The sequence below is a fragment of the Elephas maximus genome, chromosome 6 (assembly GCF_024166365.1).
Source record: "Elephas maximus indicus isolate mEleMax1 chromosome 6, mEleMax1 primary haplotype, whole genome shotgun sequence".
NCBI lineage: Eukaryota > Metazoa > Chordata > Mammalia > Proboscidea > Elephantidae > Elephas > Elephas maximus.
The window spans coordinates 99,473,734-99,498,081 of record NC_064824.1 but is presented as its reverse complement, the minus strand read 5'-3'; the positions used below and the strand labels follow the sequence as shown (position 1 = coordinate 99,498,081).

Sequence of the window (24,348 nt, the reverse complement as noted above, 5' to 3'; positions counted from 1 at the left end):
TGAGGGCTTTCCACTGACAGGTAAGGTGTAAATGGTGATTAGTGACTATCATTCTACCCATCTCCTCTTGCCTAGCAAGGAGCTTCAAAATAGAAAGATTGTATGATAAAAGGAGGGAGATTTGTAAAACTGAGTTGCAAGTTATTTCTAAGAATAATATCTTGTTGTCGTTGCTGTGTGTTGTTGAGTCAATTCCTATTTATAGCGACCCTACAGGACAGCTGTAGTTTTTATGGGAGCAGGTCTCCCCGTTCCCCTCCCTTGCAAATTGTCTGGTGGGTTCAAACTGCCAAGATTTAGGTTAGCAGGGACTGCTTAACCATTTCGCCACCAGGGCTCCTTTAATATTTTTCTTACTATTCACAATAAACAGTAAAAAAATGATTAGCTGTTGCAAATCAAAATTGTTTTTTTAACCATGTAGGGTTATGCTATTATTTAATATTTCTTTGCATATAGCTCCAAGGCCTATAAGAAATTACAGAATTTTGGGCCTAGAAGGGACTCAGTAATCGCATTAAAAAAAAACAAAAAAATTCAGATTTTACAAATAAGGGAACCCAGAGGAATTGGGTTACTTCATGTTTTCTCAGCTAAGTTGAGATATTATTGTAATTTTTACCTGAAATATCCAGTGGCTGAAAGACTGATTCTTTGTTCAAATGCAGCTTCTATCTGTAGAATGGGCATATTTAGTTAAAATAAATATACCATCCAATGGATGAAAATGAAAATATTCCATATATCAAAATTGACATCTGATAATTGTTTCTGGTACTCTGCTATCAATAATAGAAATAATCATCCTACGTTTTCCCTGAATTGGCACACTGACAATTTCTTTCTGACTGAGTTCAGAAATCTGGACTGAACAAACAAAATGTTAGAATTTGGGGCTTCAAATGTTGGTATTTGGAGCTTCATTTCTAAATGTTGGAACTCTAAGTGTGATAGTGAATTGTTCTAATGAAACAAAACATAGGATATTGTAAAGTTGGATTGAATGAGTCATTTCCCTTGAGACATATTCAATAGCAACTAGGCCTTGTAGTTTTCCTCCTTCCTACCCAAAATATCAACATTTCTTTGTGGCTTAGGAATGCTTAGTCTTTTCCTCTTCTTTCTGATTTATGAGGGTGAATGAGGCCTTCTGGGTATTCATCATACACCTCCATTCCTCTTTGCAGTGACTGCTGTTCCCTGTGTGCTGTCTCCACACATAACCAGTTAACCACTTGCCATCAAGTGGATTCGGGCTCACGGAGACCCCACATGTGTCACAGTAGAACTGTGCTCCATAGGGTTTTCAATGACTGATTTTTTGGAAGTAGATCACCAGGCCTTTCTTCCAAGGCACCTCTAGGTGGACTTGATCCTCCAATCTTTCAGTTAGCAGACAATCACATTAACCGTTTGTACCACCCAGGGACTTCTCTCCACATATACCAGGTACAAATCGTGGAGCAGACTTCTCAACCTTTGGTGAGCCTGTCCTTTTGTAGAAATCCCTTCAGCCAGGGAAGCAGCATGGGCCAAAGTGTCATCAATGTGACACTTTGAAGAACTGTCTCTATGTAGTATATCTGTGCATGGCCATGGCTCTCTTTTGACACTGATTTGGACTGTTTTCTCATTCATACTAACAAACAGAGTGGAACACCTACCCAGTCTTCCCATGTACCTTCTGGATTTTGTTTCATGATGGGCTCAAGACGTTTCAGAAGAATCTGACAAGCATTCTATAAAGAGTGAAGAAGAGAACCCACATTAGAGAAGAGCCTGGTGGTTAGGATTTGTGTGAAAGAATATTCATTGATAATTGATTAGGTCAGCAAATGCTTATGGAGGGTCTTGTTGCTGATACACTGGGAACACAGAGGTAATAACAGAACAGTTCCTGCCCTTGAGAATAGTATTAGTTACTGGAGAATTTTTTTTTTTTTCCTTCCTGGTTCAGTTCCTATGAAAATGTGGGCTCAGGTGAATCTCTTCTCTCAGGTTCTCCTTCTTAGAATATTCATGTTCTAAATTCCTTCCTTCTCTTTCTACATCTGTGAGCCATACCTTCTTTTGTGTTTTCCAGCCATTCAAATTAAGGGATCAAAACACCATTTTCATTCAAATTTGTGCTTTTTAATCTGCAATGCTGACATGCAGCCTCCTTCTGGCTCTGGAACACTTTTCAACTCTCTGTCCATCCCTCTGTTCATTCATCCAGTCACCTACCATTAAACTACTGAAATGAAGATCTTGGCTTTGGGTGTGAAGGGAGGAAAAACTTAAACTTTCTTTATAATAACCTAGACCCACAAAGTTTCTGATCCTTGAAACTTAAATCTCAAACTCAACACCCTAGTAGAAGGATTAACCTTCGCTTTGGGCTAACAAATCCCATATACCCTGAGCTGTTTCTCTCCTGTTTTTTTCCCTTATTATTATTATTTTTTTTAATTTTATTGTTGTTGAGAATACACACAGCAAAATGTACACCAATTCAGCAGTTTCTCCTTGTAAAATTCAGTGACATTGATGATAGTCTTTGAGTTGTGCAACCATCCTCACCCTCATTTGCTGAGTTGTTCCTCCCTCATTAACATAAACCCACTGCCCCCTAAGGTTTCTAAGTCTTCAAGTTGCTGTTGTCAATTTGATCTCATATAGATAGTTCTTAAGAGAACATAATGCTCAAGGCAGACGTTTTTTACTAGTTACACTAGACTATTATTTAGTTTTAAGAAGACTTAAGGGGGTATTCCTCTCTTGTGTTTGACCCTGCCCAAAATTGAATCTCATAAATTTGAAGTTTCCCACACTCTTATTCTGAGCAAAAAGTGTCTCTGTTTTTGGACCTCTAAGATGTGGCCCCACGAAGACAAGAATGATCTGAAACTCGTTCCTGTTGGTGGCATAAGTGCAGTGTCCTAGAAATGGAGGAATATGCCTCCCCACAGTGTTGCAATGGAAAAAATTAACAAAAAGTAATGACAGGTAGACCTCACTTCCAAAAGTACATGAAATCAGGCATTTGAATGAAGGAAAGTGAAGCCATGGCTCTATTCTGAGATAGTGAAAATGTAGCAGTAAAACAAACAAACAAACAAAACAGCTAGAATATAACAAAGGAAAACTGTGAACATTCTGGTAGAACACCACTGATGACAACACTTGAATTGCACCATATCTACCTGGCTGGTGTTCTGTCTGCTCACCTGCCTGCAAGACCTTGTTTGTGTCAGGGGAACTTACACAGCTCTGCATTGCATTTAGTACCTGAATTTCTTCTTTTTGTGTCTCCTGGGGGCAGAGATGGTTGTTTGCTCACCAAAATCCATTCTCCCTTCTTCCATAATAGCTGGGCTTTTGGTTTTCTACTACTCCATGTTTCCCACCCTCCCTTGCAGTCAGTGTGCCCTGAAACTGGGTCTGCTGGTGAATTATGAGGGGTGACTTGCATCACTCCCAAGTCTGGCCCAAAGTCTTTCACAGCTCCTCTCTGCTAACTGGAATGATGATGCTCAGGGCAACACTGAAAGCCACATGTTGAACATGGAGGAACCGCCATCAATCTGGGTTTTCAAATGGCTGAACACTCCCTCTGGACTGTTACGTGTTCAAGAAAGAGACTCCTGTTACGTTTGATCCATCATATTCTGGGTCTATTTGTCATCTCAGTTTAGCCTACTGCAATGACCTCTGACACCAACTACATGGAGTTAGGCCAGACTTCCCAGGTTAAGGGCACAGTCCTCTACAAGACTGTGCTCACTTCAGACACCATCTGCAAGCTTGGGGACCCCCAGCCCACCCTCACTTCTGATCAGCTGGCTACAAATTGAAGGGTTCCCACTACTCCCTTAGGTTTGATGATTCATTACGATGACTCATAGAACTCAAGAAAGCGTTATACTTAGTATTACAGTTTTATCATAGCAAAAGAAAACATATTATAACCAGGCAAAGGGAGAGACACAAGGTGTGGGAGGGCCCCAAACACGAAACTTCCTTGTTCTCAGGATTTGTTACCCTCCTGGCACATAACGTGTGACAATATGTAGAGTATTGCCAACCAGGGAAGCTTACTCAAGCTTTGGTGTCCAGAGTTTTTATTGGGGTTTCATTATGCACACATGATTGACTGAATCATTGATCCATGTGATTGAACTCAACCTCCTGTCCCTCTTTTCTCCCTGGAGGTCAGGCTAATATCATGTGGCTAAAAGCCTGAATCATCTAATCACAGGGTTGGTCTTTCTAGTGTAGGCAGCCCCCATCCTGAGTAATCTTGTTAGCATAAACTATGGAGCGGCCCTGTTGTGAGCTACCTCATCCGCATAATCTATCAAGTGTAGAATAATAAAGATGAATAACAAAGCACTTCAATCACTTGGAAATCCCAAGGGTTTAGAGGTTACTTCCCAGGAACTAGGGACAAAGACCAAGTCCTTTAGTATACACCTAATTTAACTAAAACACTCTCCAGACATTTCGGGTATCCTGTAAACATGGGGTTGCTATGAGTGAAATCAACTCAATGGCAGTTAACAACAACAAAAATACATATACTTAATGACGTGGGTGACTGCTCTGAAGCCAACCACTTGTGCCTGTATTCAGCTAAGGAAATGTGGAAAAAGTACACAAGGGAAAGACAGTCAAGAAGAATCACCTGTATGGCTTTGCCATTGACATCTGAACCAATGGAGGCTGCTGTAGCGACTGTATTAGGCACTGTTGCTGTACTTGTTTCACAGATGTGCATGTAAGACATGGGTATTTTTAATTCACGACTGGCCACCTATGAGAAAAGTAAATAGTTTCAAGTACAGCAAGGACTGCTATGAAGAATTGAGACATTATTTTTCTCAATAATGAAAAAAAGTGTATTTTTAAAAATTACATCCATGGTCTTCACTAAAGCCTAAAATAATATGTTTTATAAATATCAAACCACTTTTTAGAAGGGCCTCATGCTGATTCTTTTACTGTGTTCCTGGCAATATTCCATACTGGTTCTTCCTTTCAAATTTGGGCAGTGTATTTGGGACTTTTTTTTTTTTTTTTTGGGACGTTAGGGGTATCCTATTTCTGAAGTTTTGCATGTGTAGGGGGGTAGGCCAAGTTGAGACTTTCAGACTTGGTGACAGTGGTTGGGGAAAAAAGAGAGAGTGAGAGAAAGAGACGGGGGGAAGAGAATGAGAGAGAGAGAGAGAGAAACTGTATTAGATTGATTGACTCAGGATTTGGTCCAGAATCTGAGGATATCCAGTATCATATGAACCTGGAGAGATCCTGACAATATGTCTTTCTTGCCCTCACGCCCAGCTTAGCTTGAGCTTTCTCCCTTTTTTACTCTATTTGTTCCTACTTGCTTATATTTTGCTAGCATTTGCTGTTCACTTTTCTCTGTACCTTCATTCAAGTTTCTCTAGCAGACACATATGGAAATTAAGGTATCTAATCAAAAATAAATGAAATAGAAGGAAAGAAGGAAAAGAAAAAGTTTTCATTTTCCTGCAAAAACATCTTCTCGAGATATCTGCTGCTATGTATCTTTCCTGTTTCCAAATGCCAGTCTTCAGACTAATGCCATTCAGTGGTTAAGTTTCCCCAGAAAGATGAAAAATTACAAAAAAGAGGACAGTTTTATTGGTTCTTGGTAATGGTGGGGGAATTTATTGATTCATATAATGGGGAAGGATAGGCGGAGCTAACATCACGTTTGTTTGTATCTAGGGGCTTCATGGCCTCTCATATTTTCTTTTCTCTCTTTTCTCTCAGTGTTGGTCATGTTATTTCCAACAGTAGACTAACTTTGTCCACGACACAGGTGCGTTGGCCTCTGTGACCCTTGGCCTACAACATTCCAGCTAAACGACCTCAGGGGAAAGGTAGTTTCTTTCTTCCAGCATCTACGTATTAGCCCCAGGAAGGGACTTGCTTGGCCTTGCTTGAGTCATGTGTCTTCTTTCTGGACCAATTCCTGCAGTCAGGGGGGGTTGGGAACCATGACTGGCCAGAGGTGGGTTCTATACCTATATCTGTGGCAGGTATGGAGGTAAAGAGGAAGATGGGACTAACAGGTCTGGAATTGAGGACTCTTGCAGAATTCTATGGGATGTGAGAGGTGTAGTGTTCCAAAGGAGTGAAGGGGCTGGACAGTCAAAAGCAACAGATATGTCCTATGACAACCTAGTAAATTTGTTATTAAGTTATATTTATTCAATTTAATGGATTATTTTTTCCTCTGAGATTGTATTCTTCCTACTTTTTCCGTATTAAAATCCTTAAAAAATTATTAATGGTGACAGTGATGAAGTATTCGTCCTTACTTGTCAAAATAAAACATTAATAACCCTGTCCAGTTAGGCTTGTATGGGGCACTTACCATAGGACTCCATGGGCTCATTAGTGGAATCCTTACTAACAAACTTCATTCATAAACCTTGGCCAAGCTCCAGCAGTATTTGCACATGTATGGGATTTCTGCCACCTTAGCCATTCTATTTGACATATAAGAAGCTTTTCAACTAAATAGTTAGGATCCTAGAGTTTGAGTACGGGGAGTTGTCACGTACCCTAAAAGATGAGCCGCAAATATCAACCATGCCAACAATGTATAGTGAGATTAGTGATTGAATTTAATTAATTTATTTTACCTGTAGCATTTTGGTGTGAATACCTTGTCCCAGTTCGTTGCCTCCATGTGTGACCAACACGGACCCATCCGTGTAGATGTGAATGAGTGCAGCTGCCTAGTAAAACAACCCAGAATGTACAGCTCAGTGCAAGTAGGCAATTAGTGAGATTCAATATAAAAAATGAGGTTGTGAAACACCTGTCTCATATGGGGATCAGAAAGGCAAGCTTTTCTGGTGAGATTCTGAAGCCTAGTTCTGTGTTGTGCAGAAGTCACCTGCAAAGAACATTTCTACTTAGGAACCCGGATTTAGTAGTAGCCCCTTTGCATTCCTCTGGAGTTGTGAGTATTGGTTCCAGCTCTAAACTAGTTAATTCAACATTTTAAAGTGTTATGCCAAATCTGTGCTTAGATGGGTATGTAAAGATGGATAAGACGTGGTCCTTCCTCAAGTAGCTCATGATGTGGTGGGGAGACAGGCTAGAAATCAAGTCGTTGTAGTGCAGGATGGTTAGTGAGATAATGGATGTGGCATAAGGGCTCTGGGAGGCCTGGGAGAACAGCTCTAACTTCTCCTATGGAGCTCAGGGAAGGATTTCCAGAGTGACATTCGAATGAAATCATGAAGGGGAGAAGGGCTCACCATTGGGTGGAAAATCCCCATTGCTTAAGGGAAAGCCCAGCTCCTTATTACAATCAATGAGACCCTTTGGGACTTGCAGAGTCCCTAGGTGGTGCAAACAGTTAAGGCACTGGAAAGATTGGAGGTTTGAGTGCCTCAGAAGAAAGACCTGGAAATCCACTTCTGAAAAATCAGCCATTGAAAACCCAATGGAGCACTGGTCTACCCTGACACAGATGGGGTCTTCAAGAGTCAGAGTTGACTCCATGACAACTGGTTTTTGGGATTTGACTTCTGCCTACTTGTCCAGCTTCATCCCCGCCATTCCCGGCTTTACCTCTGAGTTCAGCCTCACTGCTGCTCCTTCCTGACCTTTGCCCTTGCTTATGCTGTTCTCTCTTCCTGTTCTTTCCCTGTCTTCCCAGTCTTCAGACCTCATAGTCTCATTCTGTGCAAATTTCCTTGAAGGCTTCTCCTCTCCACCTAGGAAGGCTCAAATGCCCCTTCTCTGCACTTCATCTCACGTAGCAACTACCAGCTCATCTCTGAGAGTCTCACCAAAGGAGGACATCTGTTCCCATTCATCTTTTTGTTCTGTAAAGAACTTAGAGCAAGTCTGAACCACAAAGACACTAAATAAATGTCTGCTAAATGGTAATGGAATGAATGGAAAAGCGGTATTTTTGCTTCCAGGAGGAGGGGGAATAATTAAGACTTTAGTCTGGTTTGTTGGAGATGCCTGGAGGCCCAGGGGTGGCTTGCAGGAACTCTGGGAGCATCAGGGATTATAAGTGCTAATAATAGTATTTACTGGTGGTGGGCCTTTCGACTTCCTCTGAGGGCAGTGCTTCTCACACCCAGTTTAAAGAGTAGGTGTTCCAGCTGGTCTGTGAGTCATCTGCTGACCTGGAATGACATGCTTCAACTCCTAGCCAGGTAATTCTTAGGTACATCAATTTAGAGCTCTGTGGGAAACTGGAGGCCTTTCAAATGGAGACTTAAAATCATTGCTTATTTTAAATATGCTATCTTAGGTACAAGGAGCCCTGGTGGTGCAGTGGTTAAAGCGCTCATATGCTAACTAAAAGGCTGGTGGTTCAAACTCACCAGCTGCTGTTTGGGAGAAAGATGTGGCAGTCTGCTTCCTTAAAGACTTACAGCCTTGGAAACCCTGTGGGGCAGTTCTACTCTGTCCTGTAGGGTTGCTATGGGTCAGAATTGACTCAAAGGCAGTGGGTTTGGTTTTGGGTCTTCGGTTCCCAGTGCTGCTGTAACAGAAATATCACAAGTGTGTGGCTTTAAAGAATGGAAAATTTTTTCTCTCAGTTCAGGAAACTAGAAGTCCAAATCCAGGGAGTGACCCTATGGAAAGGTCCTTCTCTGTCTGTTTTAGCTTCTAGTCCCAGTCCAAACCCAGTGCTGTCGAGTCGATTCTGACTCATAGCGACCCTATAGGACAGAGTAGAACTGCCCGTAGCTGCTAGCAATCCTTGGTATTCCTGGCACCTGTTCCTGTTGTCTGTCTTCTTTTTCCTCCTGTGTTGTCTCAGTGTCTAGTCTATTCTTTTCATAACTCAGAAGTGATTAGGTTTAGGAACCACCCTACTCTAATATGACCTCATTAACATAACAAAAGAAACCCCCTATTTCAAAACTGGGTCATATTTACGGGTACACGGGTTAGTACTTCAACACGTATTTTTTTGGGTGACATAATTCAATCCATAACAGATGCCTTTTGGGGCGAGATGAGAAGTTGGCTGCCGTGGACGTGAATTAAAGAGATAACAGAGAGTAAGTTGTGATTTTAATAAGGGGGCAGCCATACAGATGAGGGGTGGCCATCTGGGGTCTCTTATGCCCAGCCACTGATTCAGTCCAGGAGTGTAGACATGACAGTTAACCTTCTTGCACCTCTTTATAGAATGGTTACACTGGACTCGAACAGGAATGTGACCCAGACCACTAGGGAGTCTTACTCTGCCCACCAGACACTGAGAGGCGTGTCTGAGAGCTACTCTTTTGTTCATGTTTTGTTCCCTAGTCTGAAATGGGTGGGAGATCAAGTCAATAGGTATAAGACAGAAACTGACTGCAACAGTACGCATGACTGCAAACTACGTACAACAGGGGTAAGGGCTGCCCTGGATAACATCCAGAGTGCCAGGAATCCTGCCAAGCGCTTTACATTTGCTATCTCATTTACTCTCATCAGCCCTGAGAGAGTCATTGTTGTTCTAATTTTATAATTGAGCTGAGGCTCAGAGGGCTAAATCACTTGCTTAATGCCACACAGCTAGTATGTAGCAGGGCCAAGGATTTCTCAGATTTGCCTGACTCCAGTTGATTAGGGATTTTAGGGCAACTGCTTTATTCCCTAAGAAGGATTTCCTTTGGTAGGGCAGCTTTTGTGGTGTGTGTGTGTGTGTGCGTGTCTGGTGGTGGAATGCAAGTAGAAGAATGCTTTCAATGGTGTCCGTATAAGGGAGAGCTAATGCATGCAAGGCCTTTCCAGTTCCTGGTTTTTCTGCTTTTGATGGGCAAGCAACAACCTCTCCCAGTTTTCTAAACAGCTCTCCTATATATGACACTTTGGGATTGCTGGGAAGACCCGCCCTTACCAGTCCTTTCTATTTAATGGACTCATGCTGCCCTTCCTTCCCCCTTCTGGGCTTGTGAATGACTTGCCCCTCAGTAGCCAATTTACTTGGGAGGGTTTCTGGACCCACCAGAAATGACACAGATTCCTGGAAGAGTTGTCTTGAGACTGCCCACTGGTCGGGACAAAACGGAACAGCTTCTTGGCCAAAAACTGAGCAGGTGCGCATGCACCGAGGGATGCCATGAGAGTCGGGAGAACAGGCCAGGAGAGGCCCCAATCCCACCCAAGCCATGAGAGCCCTGACCTCAGAAAGCACATTACCATGGGCCTTGTGAGCACCTGTTCCCCTCTGGTATAGTAGTGAGTCCGTGGAGACCAAGGCTCCACCTTGACAGTCACGCTGCGCAGGCCTCATGCTTGCTGGTGCTATTTTCTGCCATTGAGACCATTTTCCACGGCACTCTGTTAAAAGCGTTTGCAGATGGGGGGCTGCTCAGGAGGTGTCAGTACATTTCTCCCAAGAGCTGGGGGGAGGGGCTTAGTATCCTGGAAATGTCACTCTCTCCCAAAGCTGACACAACACCATGTATAGTTTTCCAGTAACGGAGAAAAATGGAATCTTACCTGATGGTAACTTGTTGCAGCAAAGCCGACTGAAAACTTCATGGGGATAACAGCAATGCCCTTCTTCTTCCAGTAATTCTTCTTATTGAACTCTTCCACTTGCCGCCTTCTGCTATGAAAGGAAGACTTGTCCAGACATTCGTTCCAACATCTGACCAGAGTCTCAGGGCTGAACGCTTGTTTGTAGATGGTTTTATCAACTGTTTTGTACATGTTTTGTTCCCTAATCTGAAATGGGTGGGAGATCAAGTCAATAGGTATAAGACAGAAACTGGCTGCAACAGTACGCACGACTGCAAACTACGTACAAGAGAATGAAACACTGCCCTGTCCCGTACCATCCTCACAATCGTTGCTGCGTTTGAGCCCACTGTTGCAGCCATTGTGTCAGTCCATCTCGTCAAGGGTCTTTCTCCTTTTCGCTGACCCTCTACTTTACCAAGCATGATGTGCTTCTTCAGGGGCTGGTCCCTCCTGATAGTACATCCAAAGGATGTGAGATGAAGTCTTGCCATCCTCGCTTCCAAGGAGCACTCTGGCTATACTTCTTCCAAGACAGATTTGTTCATTCTTCTGGCAGTCCATGGCATATGTATTCTTCACCAGTGCTATAATTCAGAGGCATCAATTCTTCTTTGGTCTTCCTTGTTCATTGTCCAGCTTTTGCATGCGTATCAGGTGCACCTTAGTCCTCAAAGTGACTTCTTTAAAGACTAATCTAGAACACTTTAAAGAGGTCTTTTGCAGCAGATTTGCGCAATGCAATACGTTGTTTGGTTTCTTGACTGTGCTTCCAAGGGCATTGATTGTGAATCCAAAATAAAATCCTTAACAACTTCAGTCTTTTCTCCATTTATCATGATGCTGCTTATTGGTCAGTTGTGAGGACAGATAGAGATTCCCAACTGATTCTGTTTCTCTGGGGAACTCTGACTGTTACAGGGGCTTTCACTTTTAGCTTCAATTACTTCAGTATTGTTGAATTTTAAGAAGTAATTGTTATTTTTTTTAAATAAAAGGAGAAGAGAAATATTTGCTTAAGGACACATCCCTCGGTGGTGCAAATGGTTAAGCGCTTGGCTGCTAACCAAAAGGTTGGAGGTTTGAGTCCACCCAGAAGTGCCTGTGGAGAAAGGCCTGGCTACCTACTTTCAAAAATCATCCATCAAAAACCCTATGGGGCACAGTTCTACTCTGACACACATGGGGTTGCCATGAGTCAGAGTTAACTACATGACAACTGTTTTTTTTTTTTGCTTAAGGAAGGAGAGAGTAAGCTGGGGAAGGTGCACTGTTTTAGATAACAATTTATTTTGAATTCTGAGTCAGGGCTAATTTGTGCGGTTCTTCCAGTGTTTTTCTTTGGGCCAAGATACCTGGTCCCCCACCTTGTTTGATTCTTCAGCAACGTTGGTTACCACCCTGGTTACAACCTCACCTTTTCTGGAGGAAGGCCACATTTGGCTGCCACAGCTGTGATGGAAGATTCTGTTACCAGGGCCCCTTGTGGGAAGCCAAATCCACGGAACGCTGTATTGGACGGTAAATTGGTCATGCACGCACGGCCCCGGAACCTGAGGTTGCGGATTTTATACGCATTTTCCAGCTTTAATATAAGGAATTCTGTTACCTAAAGTAAAAGGAGATAGTCACATATATCAGACAACACATTTTTTCTTTTCTCTAAAAGTCAAGTACAGAATTGAGCTGCCTGTGGAATTTGTTTACTGCTTGAAGAAACATGCCCCTTAAAGACTAATCTAGAAATTTTACTTTCTATTCACGAGCAAGGACATGCTGGTTTCTGAGGCACGTACCAGCTCCGAGTCATCCAGTGTGCATCCTCCATTAATGTAGCACTCAATGTCCAGAGCTTTGATTCGCCCGCTGTTCATGAAGCCCACCTGTCACCAAATGATGGACATTTTACTGATATGTTTATGATTTGTATGCCAAGTGTGAGCCACAGCCCAGTGCAGGACTGAGAACAGACTCTGTTCCCTGCCTGCTCTGTGGTGTACCATGCCTGGCTTGCTTTTCAGTGCTTGACTGACAGAGACCTCTTCTGACCTGAATTTTGTGAGCATTTTCCTTTTAATATGTAATTTTCTGGCTTTACAGTCAACATGAAATTCTCAAGCCTTTGCTTGTCTCCTGGCATATAATTGCCACCCTCTTCTTCCTTAATTTTGGAATATTCACCTTCATTTTTTTACTGGCTTTCCTTCTAATTTAGTCTGTGGTTTTCTCCCTTGTGGAAAAGTCTCTGGAACCCCAGAGTGCCTTGGAACAAATCACAGAGTATTTATCTCATTAGGAAAAAGCCTCTGATGCAGAGACCTGGGAATGGACACACATGAGTGACTGCTCTCATTCTACTGAGGTGGTGAAGCTGAAGCTATTGAAAGGACACACATATGAGAGCTAGAGCTATTGCTACTATTTTGGAATCATTTAAGGCAGCTTTCAGTTTTCTGAAGTTGCCACCCTTCACCAGATTGTAAAGAAAAATTCCTACTCATTTTTGTAGTTCTAGGCGTTCCCGGGTGGCGTGAACTAACAGTTAAGCTCTTTGCTGCTAACTGAAAGGCTGAAGGCTTGAGTCCACCCAGAGAGGCCTGGCAATCTAATTCCAAAAATTCAGCCACTGAAAATCCTATGGGACACAGGTCTACTCTGACATACGTGAGTTGGAACTGACTTGACAGCAACTGGTTTGGTTTTTTGGTTTTTAGGTAGTTCTACCAAAAAAAGATTGCCCCAGGCCCTTTTGCCTTTCTGAAAGCTGGGATAAATACTTCTGAAGAAACCATATAATTCTATGGTTATTATCACCAACTCTAAGGGAAATATTGGACAATAAATCATGGAACAGTTAGGAAATGTAGAAAAATCCGAAAATTCAGAATTTATGGTAATTTTGACGAGTGGGAGGGTGAAGTTTACTTCTGACTTTTCATGAAGATTTTAAGCAAAATAGTACTATAAATAAGGTAGAGAGAATTCTTAACCTACTTAATATCAACTTCTAAAGAGTTTTGAAGAACCTGTGTACAATAAACATCTGTTACGTTAACTTACAAATAGGACTGAATAACCATGCAAAACTTTGGTAGCTAGTTTTGAATGAGGATATTTATTATAATGTTATATTTATTTGGAAGTGAAATTATGTTTCTATTATTATATTTATTTGGAAGTGAAATTATATTTATTTAAAAATAAAATTGGATTTTTCAAAAAGTCTGAAAATTTCCCTTTTTTAATTACATTTGATGTTATTATAAAAAAATTATATTTGATATTATTACAGTTACCAAAATATCAAGAATCTTCTCAATAAGTACTATTTTTAAAACAGACCCTCAACTGTGATATAAAGTCTGATTTACAAACCCAGGCCACAAATCAAAGAACTCAACAAGCACTATAACAACACCAACTGCCACGATGCCAGCAATGTGTCTGTACTTTGCTCACTATATTAATTTCTGTGCATTTGAAAGCAAATAAAAAGTTCAATGGACAACTTCCTTTCCTTCCTTAATCTCTAATTACAAAAATTACTAATGTTAATGGAAGAAATAAAACTGTGCAGTGGTATGGAAAGCATAGGCCTTACTAATCTAAACCCAAAGCAAACCTGTTGCCGTTGAGTCGATTCCAACTCATAGCAACCCTACAGAACAGAGTAGAACTGCCCCATAGGATTTCCAAGGAGCACTGGTGGATCCGAACTGCTGGACCTTTTGGTTAGCAGCTGAGTTCTTAACCACTTGGCCACCAGGGCTCCTTAGTAATATAGGCAATATAATAATTGAGTAATCTAAGGCAAAGACAAAATCAGATAGAAAACCTAGCTTTGTGTATGCTATAAGCAATTCCCAAATAAAGCATGTTTGATATGAAAACACTGCATTGCATCCCAACAGAATTTGAGAGGTAGCAGAGTGAAGCTTGTGAGAGCTGGAACTCTACAGGACTGCCTCGTTTTTCTGCGTATGGCAAGTTTTTGACATGATACTGTCTTACGACTTTTCTATTGTTCCCTGTTAGTGGAAAATATTTGAGTTTTCCTTCTCTGACAGGTTTCCACCTTACACAGTTTCCAGCTTTTGCAGGTTTTACTGTATTGCTGTCAGCTAGATCCCAATAAGTATTTTTTTAAACAGTGTTTATGCTATAATTGCAAAAAAAAAAAGCACCGAATGTGGTTTGAAAACATTGTTACTTCACTAGTTAGCATATTCTTTTTTCCCTCTACAAGGAACGTTTGTGACGTTTTTCATAAACATTTGGTAGAAACACTTGTAAAAACTGATCTTGCAGCTAAAATGTTCAATTATTTTCTAAACATTTCTACTGCAAAATAATATTTTTATATCAAGAAGTTTTGCTCTAACAATATTTGTAGCTTCTTTCAGTGTTCTTTTTGTCTTTGAGGAAGCAGTCATATAAACTCTTACTTCTTTGTTGTTGTTGCTGGGTGCTGCCAAGTCAATTCCGACTCATTGTGACCTTATAGGACACAGCAGAACTGCCTCATAGGGTTTCCTAGGCTGTAATCTTTACGGGAGCAGATTGTCATGTTTTTCTCTAGCTTATTTCTTTAAGTAGTGTTTTATCATTACCTGAAATTGTATTTTTATTATTACGCCTCTTATTAATTATACTCTAGATTTATTAGAAGTCTCTCATAAAATGATATGAGAATTCAGAGACAGAGCATTTTCAAATATTTTGGATTTTATGACCATTGTTTATTTTTAGAATTTAGCGAATTTGAAATAATAGAAAAGAACAAAACCACTCAAATAAAATGAGGCATTTTAATAATTTCATCTTTAATACTTACTTTATATTTTCCAAATAATGGGTGCCTTCCCCCAGTTATTAACATATCATCTTCGCGATCAAGAACAAGACGGATGGGGTGGCCAGTTCTAAAGAAAACACGTTTTAGTTAGCCAGCCTCTCCATCCCACCCACCCATTCATTCACCTACCTATTCACCCCTCCCCATTTATCCATCCTCTCATTTAACCATCTACCCATCCATTCATCTGCTCACCTACCCACCCATCCATTCAAAATTTACTCTCCTACCCATTTATTCAACCACTCATTTATCCATACATGCATCCATCCACACATGCATCCGTCTATCCTTGCATCCATCCACCCACTCATCCATACATCCCATATACATTTATTGAGTTCATATGATATGCTAGGTGATGATTTGAATTAAGGTATGACTGAATTACTATTGTCTCTGTGATCCGTAACTCAATGGTTGGAGATCTAGCTATGAGATTGTCACATGTCAGTTGACTTGTGTTCTTATGGTTTCACATTTGACCTTCACTCGGGTCAGCCATTTTGCATATCTCCACCACTGGCTATAAAGGAGAAGGAATGTGAGAAGATAAATGCAAACTTAACAACAACCTAGAAAAACAAGGCCAAACACTTGTGCTAGAATATCTGGGCTACTGTCTTCATTTTCACCCATGAATGTTACTATATTGGCAAAGTTGTGAGGCGCCTTGGCCTTTCTGTATCTCTAGGGCAGAGATTCCTAGACTTTGGAGTGCAAAACAATCATGTGGAGCAAGGGTGAAAAGGCAGATTCCTGGGCCTTGGTACTAAAATTCTGATTCAATATATTGGGGTGGAAACTTAGAATCTTCATTTTCTCAAGCATCTACAGTGATTCTGATGCTGCTGTCTTCAGGCTCACGTTGAAAACCACTATTCTAACCGAAACTATTCTAGCACAAATCAAAAAGCCGAACCTGTTGTCATTGAGTTGACTCAAACTCACAGCAACTCTATAGGCAGAAGTAGAACTGCCCCATAGGGCTTCCAAGGAGCGGTTGGTGGATTTGAACTGCTGACCTTTGGTTGGCAGCTGAGCTCTCAACCACCGAGCCATCAGGGCTCCATTATAGCACAGAGTCTCCTTAGTAAGGAGAAAAACCCATTGTTAGCAGCCATAGCTCTTAACCACTACGGCATCAGGGTTTCCACTTAGTAAGGAGAACCACCAGTTAAATGTACAGGTTCCAGGTCCCTCTCCAGATGATTCTGTTCCAATGGGTCTGGGATGGGGAGGCAGGAATTTCTATGGCCTCAGGTGATTCTTATCATCAGGGAGGTTTTCAAACACTGCTCTGGGGATCACTAAGTGCACGGCAGTTGTGCAGGTGGGACTGTATCTTAAGTGCTAGTTCTCACACTAGGCTGTACAGAAAAGTTTGAAAATAGACTGCCTTCATCAGTACAAGGGGAGCTGAGCACTGGGATTTAAGCACTTCCTAGATAATTCTAATTGCAGTCATGTCTGAAAAGTCTTAAAGGTACAAAAGGAGCCTTAACTGTGGTGCAAACAATTAAGTGCTCGGCTGCTAACTGAAGGGTTGGCAGTTTGAACGCACCCAGTGCCTCTGTGGGAGAGGGCCTGACAATCTGCTTACATAAAGATTATAGCCTAGAAAACCCCATAGTCTACTCTGTCACATGAGGTAATATGAGTTGGAACCGGCTCGATGGCACCTAATAACAACAAAGGCACAAAGCCTGGTGGGAATAAAATGATCAATGGATTATCCCTTGATGGGACCCAGGTGGGTGTGGGTAGGGAGGGGCTCATCATGTAAAGAACAGGAGATGGGATTAAGATCCTACTTTTTGTCGCCTTTCTTTGTAGACTGAAACACCTTTCTGTGTGCTTTGGGGCCCACCTCTGAACCTCTCAGTTGTCAGAGGAAGCAGGACTAGTAAACTTTGCAGGCTGATTGGGGCTCTGACAAATTACCAAAAAACAGTCATAGAAAATGAATAAGTAACAGAAAATCCACACCAACTAAACATGAATGCTGAGGCGTGAACAGCAAAGGAACAAGACTCCTGGTTCAGGTTAGCCCAGGAGGCCTCTGAGGATGAGTCATCCTTCCATTAAGCAGAGCTTGAAGAGCCAGCCCTTCCCGGGTGAAGGAAGGCAGAGGATGGAGAACCTTTCTTTTTTCACCCCACCCTGTCTTGGGGCTGAGGGTAGAAAGGAAAAGTGGGGGAGTAGGCTCCTTCTTCTACCACCTGTCTGTCAGTTTGTTGCACTGTGATGGCTAGCATGTTGCTATGATGCTGGAAGCTATGCCACTAGTATTTCAAATACCAGCGGGCTCACCCATGCTGAACATGTTTCAGTGGAGCTTCCAGACTAAGACAGACTAGGAAGACAGGCCTGGTGATCTACTTCTGAAAATTAGCCAGTGAAAACCCTATGGATCACAAAAGAATATTGTCTGATATGGTGCTAGAAGATGAGCCCCCTAAGTTGGAAGGCACTCAAAATTCACAATGGCTGCACCAGACTGAGTTCAGTACAGCTAGATGGTACCTGGCTACCCCACCAAATGCTCTGACAGGAATCACAATAGGGGGTCCCTGAAAGAGCTGGAGAAAAATGTAGAACAAAATTCTAACTCACAAAAAAGACCAGACTTACTGGTCTGACAAAGACTGGAGAAACCCTGAGAGTATGGCCCCCTGACATCTTCTTAACTCAGTACTGAAGTCACTCCTAAGGTTCACTCTTCAGCCAAAGATTAGACAGGCCCATAAAACAAAGTGAGACTGAAGGGGCACACCAGCCCAGGGGCAAGGACAAGAAGTCAGGAGGGGACAGGAAAGCTGGTAATGGGGAACCTAAGGTCAAGAAGGGAGTGTTGACATGTCATGGGATTGGCAACCAATGTCACAAAACAATATGTGTATTAATTGTTTAATGAGAAACTAATTTGCTCTGTAAGCCTTCATCTAAAGTACAACTAAAAAAAATAACTAATTTCATATTGACTGATCTAAAAAACAAAACAACACAGCAGCCAGAGCAATGGACTCGAGCATACCAACAATTGTGAAGATGGCACAAGGCCAGGTAATGTTTTGTTCTGTTGTACATGGGGTCATCATGAGGCAATTAACAACAACAACAACTGCCTCCTTCTTGACACTCCGCTTGGACAAGATGACTTGCCCCACCTTGAAACTGATCACTTTCTCCTGAAGCTCAGGGATGTAGCACTAATATTCGAGTGATAGTTACACTTTTTGTTTTTATAGCATATTAGCCTTTTCAAGCTTTTGCAATAACTCTAGGAGAGTGGGAGGTTAGGTATTATTATCTACATTTTATAGGTAAAGAAAAAGAGACAGGAAGTTGAGTTGCCCAAGGACACACAGCTAGTTGTGACAGCAGCCATGTGACTCTCAGGCCGCTGATTTGCCTTCAGACCTGTACCATTTTACACTCTCCCCTACCCACCAAAGAACTTACTTGACCACACCCACAGCTGCAATAGCCCCGAGGACAGCTGGTCTTCCCAGTTTCCCTCCGAAACCCCCGCCGACTCGTTTTATGTGACAGGTGATCCTGTTGATGGGGATGCTTAGAGTGCAGGACACTGTTTTCTGTAAAAGGGAGATCACAGGAAAGTTTTACAAGAGCAAAATGGCAAAGCTTTTTGTTTCCTGAAATACAACATCACAGTGGAATTCATTCATGTCTACTGTTTGTAAAAAAAAAATTGAGACTGTCTGAATCTGTCTTGCATCCTTAATCTTCATAGAACAGCCCTTCCAGCAGAAGGGAAACTGTCAGAGTGTCCTGGATTCCTGTCAGAAGCTGGATTCTTAGTCAAATGCCCAGACCCAAGGTCCCAAGGAGGTGAAGGAAAAGATACGTAAGCAGCTAAAACCTAGAGCATTTTGTGACTGGGAAAATTAAAATGTGCTATAAAGTGATGTGTTTGCCCCAAAGGTTATCTGTAACGAGTATTTTAGAGAAAAATCGACTATAAAAATAATTTAGTGTTATCATCCAATCACAGAGTTTATTTAAGCATGATGCAAACGAATGTTGTTTTCAACCGAAAGTGACTATGGCTGTTCTTTTATTTACTTGACAAGGCCAAGAAAAAAAAAAACATTTCTGAAATCTTAGCTGTTTTAATGACATCTAATAGTTGGATTCTAAGTTTCTGCATGTAAAATGATTGCCTACCCTGAGGCTGTGGGGATTGACGGCCATGATGAAGGCAGGAAGTTGAGGAGGTAGGGCTGACCCTGGACCTTACCTGCACAAGGGCTGGATCCTGTGTTGACACATAAATGTCCAGTTCTTTGTCCTCTGTCTTTGGAATAACAAGCACTCTTTGTGTTTCCATATAAAAATGTTCCTGTCCTCCAACATGGACCTCCCCTGTTAAGCACACACACGGGGAAACTCCTGAGGGTGAGTGCTGGTCAGGAGTTGCCATTTGGGGGAATTCAGAAGCAAGTAAGCCTGGACTTGTCCTGGCCAGGGAACTGATGGACCAGGCATTTGTTCTGTGGCAACTAAGGGTCTGTTTCAGAGATTACTGTTCTGATAACAAGAGCTAGCTTCCATTCCTTCGTCTGTTCTTAACTAACCAAAATACTATAAATTTTTTTTCTATTTACTCTATTGCTTCCTACCTCCTACCTGCCACCCACCTCACCACGATTTTAAGGGAAAAGTCCTAATAGAAATTTAGCAAAATGCTAAGACTTTAGAGGACGGTCTTTCTGAGGAGGAAATAACATGCTCTTGATGTCTGCTTCAATAGAATCAGGCAAATATTCTATTAAATATCCTGAGTAGCTTACCTTCAACAATTTGATCAACTTTTTCAAATGCCTGCTCAATGTTTCCTTGTTCAAGTTTTTTTTCAGGGCATAGGAATGAATTATGTTTTATGGCATCCTGAGTAACAGGGAAAAAAACACAAAAGCCGATTCTTCTTACTTTTCTTTCATCGGAAGTTTTTTCAAAAGCCAGTAAAATCCTGAAAATGGCCATCTACTAAAACACATGAAAGAGTCCTGCAAGCAAGTGATTACTAGAGTAGTGGCTTACCACAGAGACAAGACGTCAGGGAGGATGTCTTCTAGATTTGCCGAGAAAAACTACCAAGGATTGGTGCTAGTTTTCCTTAGGAAGGAAGCTATATTCAGAACTGAGCCCTGGGGATGCTGTGATGGTCCAGGGTGAGAAGTACTCATTTCATTTTTCAACATGGATCTCCAGGGAACAGGTGATAGGTCCAAATGCATTATAGATGAGGTTCTAGGCCCTTCAATTTTACTCTCTCCTTGGATAAAAGTGCTTGTGTTAGACTTGTTAGGTAGGTCATAGGTCATTGTCATGGATTGAATTGTGTCCCCCCAAAATATGTGTAACTTGGTTAGGCCATGCTTCCTAGTATTGTGTGGTTGTGCTCTATTTTGTGATTGTAATCTTATGTTAAAAGAGGACTAGGGTGGGATTGTAACAGCCTTACTAAGGTCACATCCCTGATCCAATGTAAAGGACGTGTCTCTGGAATGTGGCCGGCACCACCTTTTATCTTACAAGAGATAAAAGAAAAGGGAAGCAAGCAGAGAGGGGAACCTCATACCAGCAAGAAAGGAGCACCAGGAGCAGGGTGCATCCTTTGGACCCCGGTTTCCTTTGTGGAGAAGATCCTAGTCCAGGTGAAGATTGATAATAAGGACCTTCCTCCAGAGCCGACAGAGAAAGAAAGCCTTCCTCTGGAGCTGAGGCCCTGAATTTGGACTTCTAGCCTACTGTGAGAGAATAAGTTTCTCTTTGTCGAAGCTATCCACTTGTGGTATTTCTGTTATAGCAGCACTAGATAACTAAGACAGTCATGTACACAGCCTCTAGCTCAGAAATCTGGATGAACTGAGGCTGTGTTGAGAGAGAAGATACAAGTCCTTACGCATCCCTGAGGCAAGAAAGCCCAATAGACATTTTATTTATTTATTTATTTATTTATTGTGCTTTAGGTGTTGTCGTTAGGTGCCGTTGAGTTGGTTCCAACTCATAGCGACCCTATGCACAACAGAACGAAACACTGCCCGGTCCTGAGCCATCCTTACAGTCCTTTATTATGCTTGAGCTCATTGTTGCAGCCGCTGTGTCAATCCACCTCTTTGAGGGTCTTCCTCTTTTCTGCTGACCCTGTACTCTGCCAAGCATGATGTCCTTCTCCAGGGACAGATCCTGCCTGACAACATGTCCAAAATACGTAAGACGCAGTCTCACCATCCTTGCCTCTAAGGAGCATTCTGGCTGTACTTCTTCTAAGACAGATTTGTTCGTTCTTTTGGCAGTCCATGGTATATTCAATATTCTTCGCCAACACCACAATTCAAAGGTGTCAATTCTTCTTCAGCCTTCCTTATTCACTGTCCAGCTTTCACATGCATATGATGAGATTGAAAATACCATGGCTTGGGTCAGACGCACCTTAGTCTTCGGGGTGACATCTTTGCTCTTCAACACTTTGAAGAGGTCCTTTGCAGCAGATTAACCCAATGCAATGTGTCTTTTGATTTCTTGACTGCTGCTTCCATGGCTGTTGATTGTGGATCTAAGTAAAATGAAATCCTTGACAACTTCAATCTTTTCTCCATTTATCATGGTGTTGCTCATTGGACCAGTTGTGAGGATTTTTGTTTTCTTTATATTGAGGTGCAATCCATACTGAAGGCTGTGGTCTTTGATCTTCATCAGTAAGTGCTTCGAGTTCTCTTCACTTTCAGCAAGCAAGGCTGTGTTATCCTCATAATACAGGTTGTTAATGAGTCTTCCTCCAATCCTGATGTCCCGTTCTTCTTCATATAGTCCAGCTTCTCATATTATTTGCTCAGCATACAGATTGAATAGGTGTGGTGAAAGAATACAACCCTGGCGCACACCTTTTCTGACTTTAAACCAATCAGTATCCCCTTGTTCTGTCCAAACAACTGCCTCTTGATCTATGTAAAGGTTCCTCATGAGCACAATTAAGTGTTCTGGAATTCCCATTCTTCGCAGTGTTATCCATAGTTTGTTATGATCCACACGGTCAAATGCCTTTGCATAGTCAATAAAACACAGGTAAACATCCTTGTGGTATTCTCTGCTTTCAGCCAGGATCCATCTGACATCAGCTATGATACCCTGGTTCCACATCCTCTTCTGAATCTGGCCTGAATTTCTGGCAGTTCCCCGTTGATATACTGCTGTGGCCGTTTTTGAAGGATCTTAAGCAAAATTTTGCTTGGATATGATATTAATGATAAAAGAAAATGATATTGTGCTATAATTTCCACATTCGGTTGGATCACCTTTCTTGGGAGTAGGCATAAATATGGATCTCTTCCAGTCTGTTGGCCAGGAAGCTGTCTTCCATATTTCTTGGCATAGACAAGTGATCACTTCCAGTGCTGCATCTGTTTGTTGAAACATCTCAATTGATATTCCATCAATTCCTGGAGTCTTGTTTTTCACCAATGCCTTCAAAGCAGCTTGGACTTCTTCCTTCAGTACCACTGGTTCCTGATCATATGCCACCTCTTGAAATGGTTGAACATCAACTAATTCTTTTTGGTATAATGACTCTGTGTATTCCTTCCATCTTCTTTTGATGCTTCCTGCATCATTTAATATTTTCCCCATAGAATCCTTCACTATTGCAACTTGAGGCTTGAATTTTTTCTTCAGTTCTTTCCGCTTGAGAAACGCCAAGTGTGTTCTTCGCCTTTGGTTTTCCATCTCCAGCTCTTTGCACATGATGCTGGAAGCTATGCCACCAGTATTCAGATAGCAGCAGGGTCATCCATGGAGGACAGGTTTCAGCTCAGCTTCCAGACTAAGACAGGCTAGGAAGAAGTACCCAGCAGTCTACTTCTGAAAAGCATTAGCCAGTGAAAACCTCATGAAAAGCAGTGGAATATTGTCTGATATAGTGCTAGAAGATGAGCCCCCCAGGTTGGAAGGCACTCAAAAGATGACTGGGGAAAAGCTGCCTCCTGAAAGTAGAGCCGACCTTAATGACGTGGATGGGACCTTCATTCACTAATGTGGCACGGCTCAAAATGAGAAGAAACAGCTGCAAACATCCATTAGTAATTGGAACCTGGAATGTACAAAGTATGAATCTAGGAAAATTGGAAATCATCAAAAATGAAATGGAACGCATAAACATCGATATCCTAGGCATTAGTGAGCTGAAATGGACTGGTATTGGCCATTTTGAATCGGACAATCATGTAGTCTACTACGCTGGGGATGATAACTTGAAGAGGAATGGTGTTGCATTCATAGTCAAAAAGAACATTTCGAGATCTATCCTGAAGCACAATGCTGTCAGTGATAGGATAATATCCATACGCCTACAAGGAAGACCAGTTAATACGACTATTATTCAAATTTACGCACCAAAGACTAGGGCCAAAGATGAAGAAATAGAAGATTTTTATCAGCTGCTGCAGTCTGAAATCGATTGAACATACAATCAAGATGCATTGATAATTACTGGCGATTGGAATGAGAAAGTTGGAAACAAAGAAGAAGGATCAGTAGTTGGATAATATGGCCTTGGTGCTTTAGGTGAAAGTTTACAAATGAAGTCAGTCTCCAATAGACATTTTAGGAAGCCTGCACATTGTTTTTGGCATTTGGATATCTCACAAGGGTCTTTCCAGCCCTTTGTTCCATTTTTTTTTTTTCCTGACAATAACACATGAAGACTGGTAAAAGCCATTCCATTCTGTGGTTTCATGGGTAGAACCTACTGACAGCTGATCTTCACTTAAACTTTAGGTTCCAGGTGTTTTTTCCCTTACTTCAGAATGGGACCTGTGTCCTACATTCTTAGAGTCCAACAGCCTTACATGCCATAGCCTTTCCTGCTAGTGATGATAATAAAAATAACGATAATGAGAGCAGCTGCTATTTTTTGAGTGCTTGCTTTCTGTCTAGCACTGTCCTACATGCTTTACATGACT

At 41.7% G+C, this 24,348-nt stretch overlaps 1 protein-coding gene across 1 annotated transcript in view; it reads right to left on the bottom strand.

The window, feature by feature from the left end:
* The window catches only part of LOC126078340 (aldehyde oxidase 2-like), a 95,329-nt gene that overhangs the window by 19,188 nt on the left and 51,793 nt on the right, over positions 1 to 24,348 (bottom strand). The window contains 11 exon segments of the mRNA XM_049888832.1: positions 623 to 675; positions 1,665 to 1,739; positions 4,667 to 4,795; positions 6,657 to 6,752; positions 10,486 to 10,713; positions 11,924 to 12,115; positions 12,303 to 12,389; positions 15,341 to 15,428; positions 18,827 to 18,960; positions 19,626 to 19,750; positions 20,179 to 20,275. Coding sequence (XP_049744789.1) covers positions 623 to 675; positions 1,665 to 1,739; positions 4,667 to 4,795; positions 6,657 to 6,752; positions 10,486 to 10,713; positions 11,924 to 12,115; positions 12,303 to 12,389; positions 15,341 to 15,428; positions 18,827 to 18,960; positions 19,626 to 19,750; positions 20,179 to 20,275 — 1,304 coding nt within the window.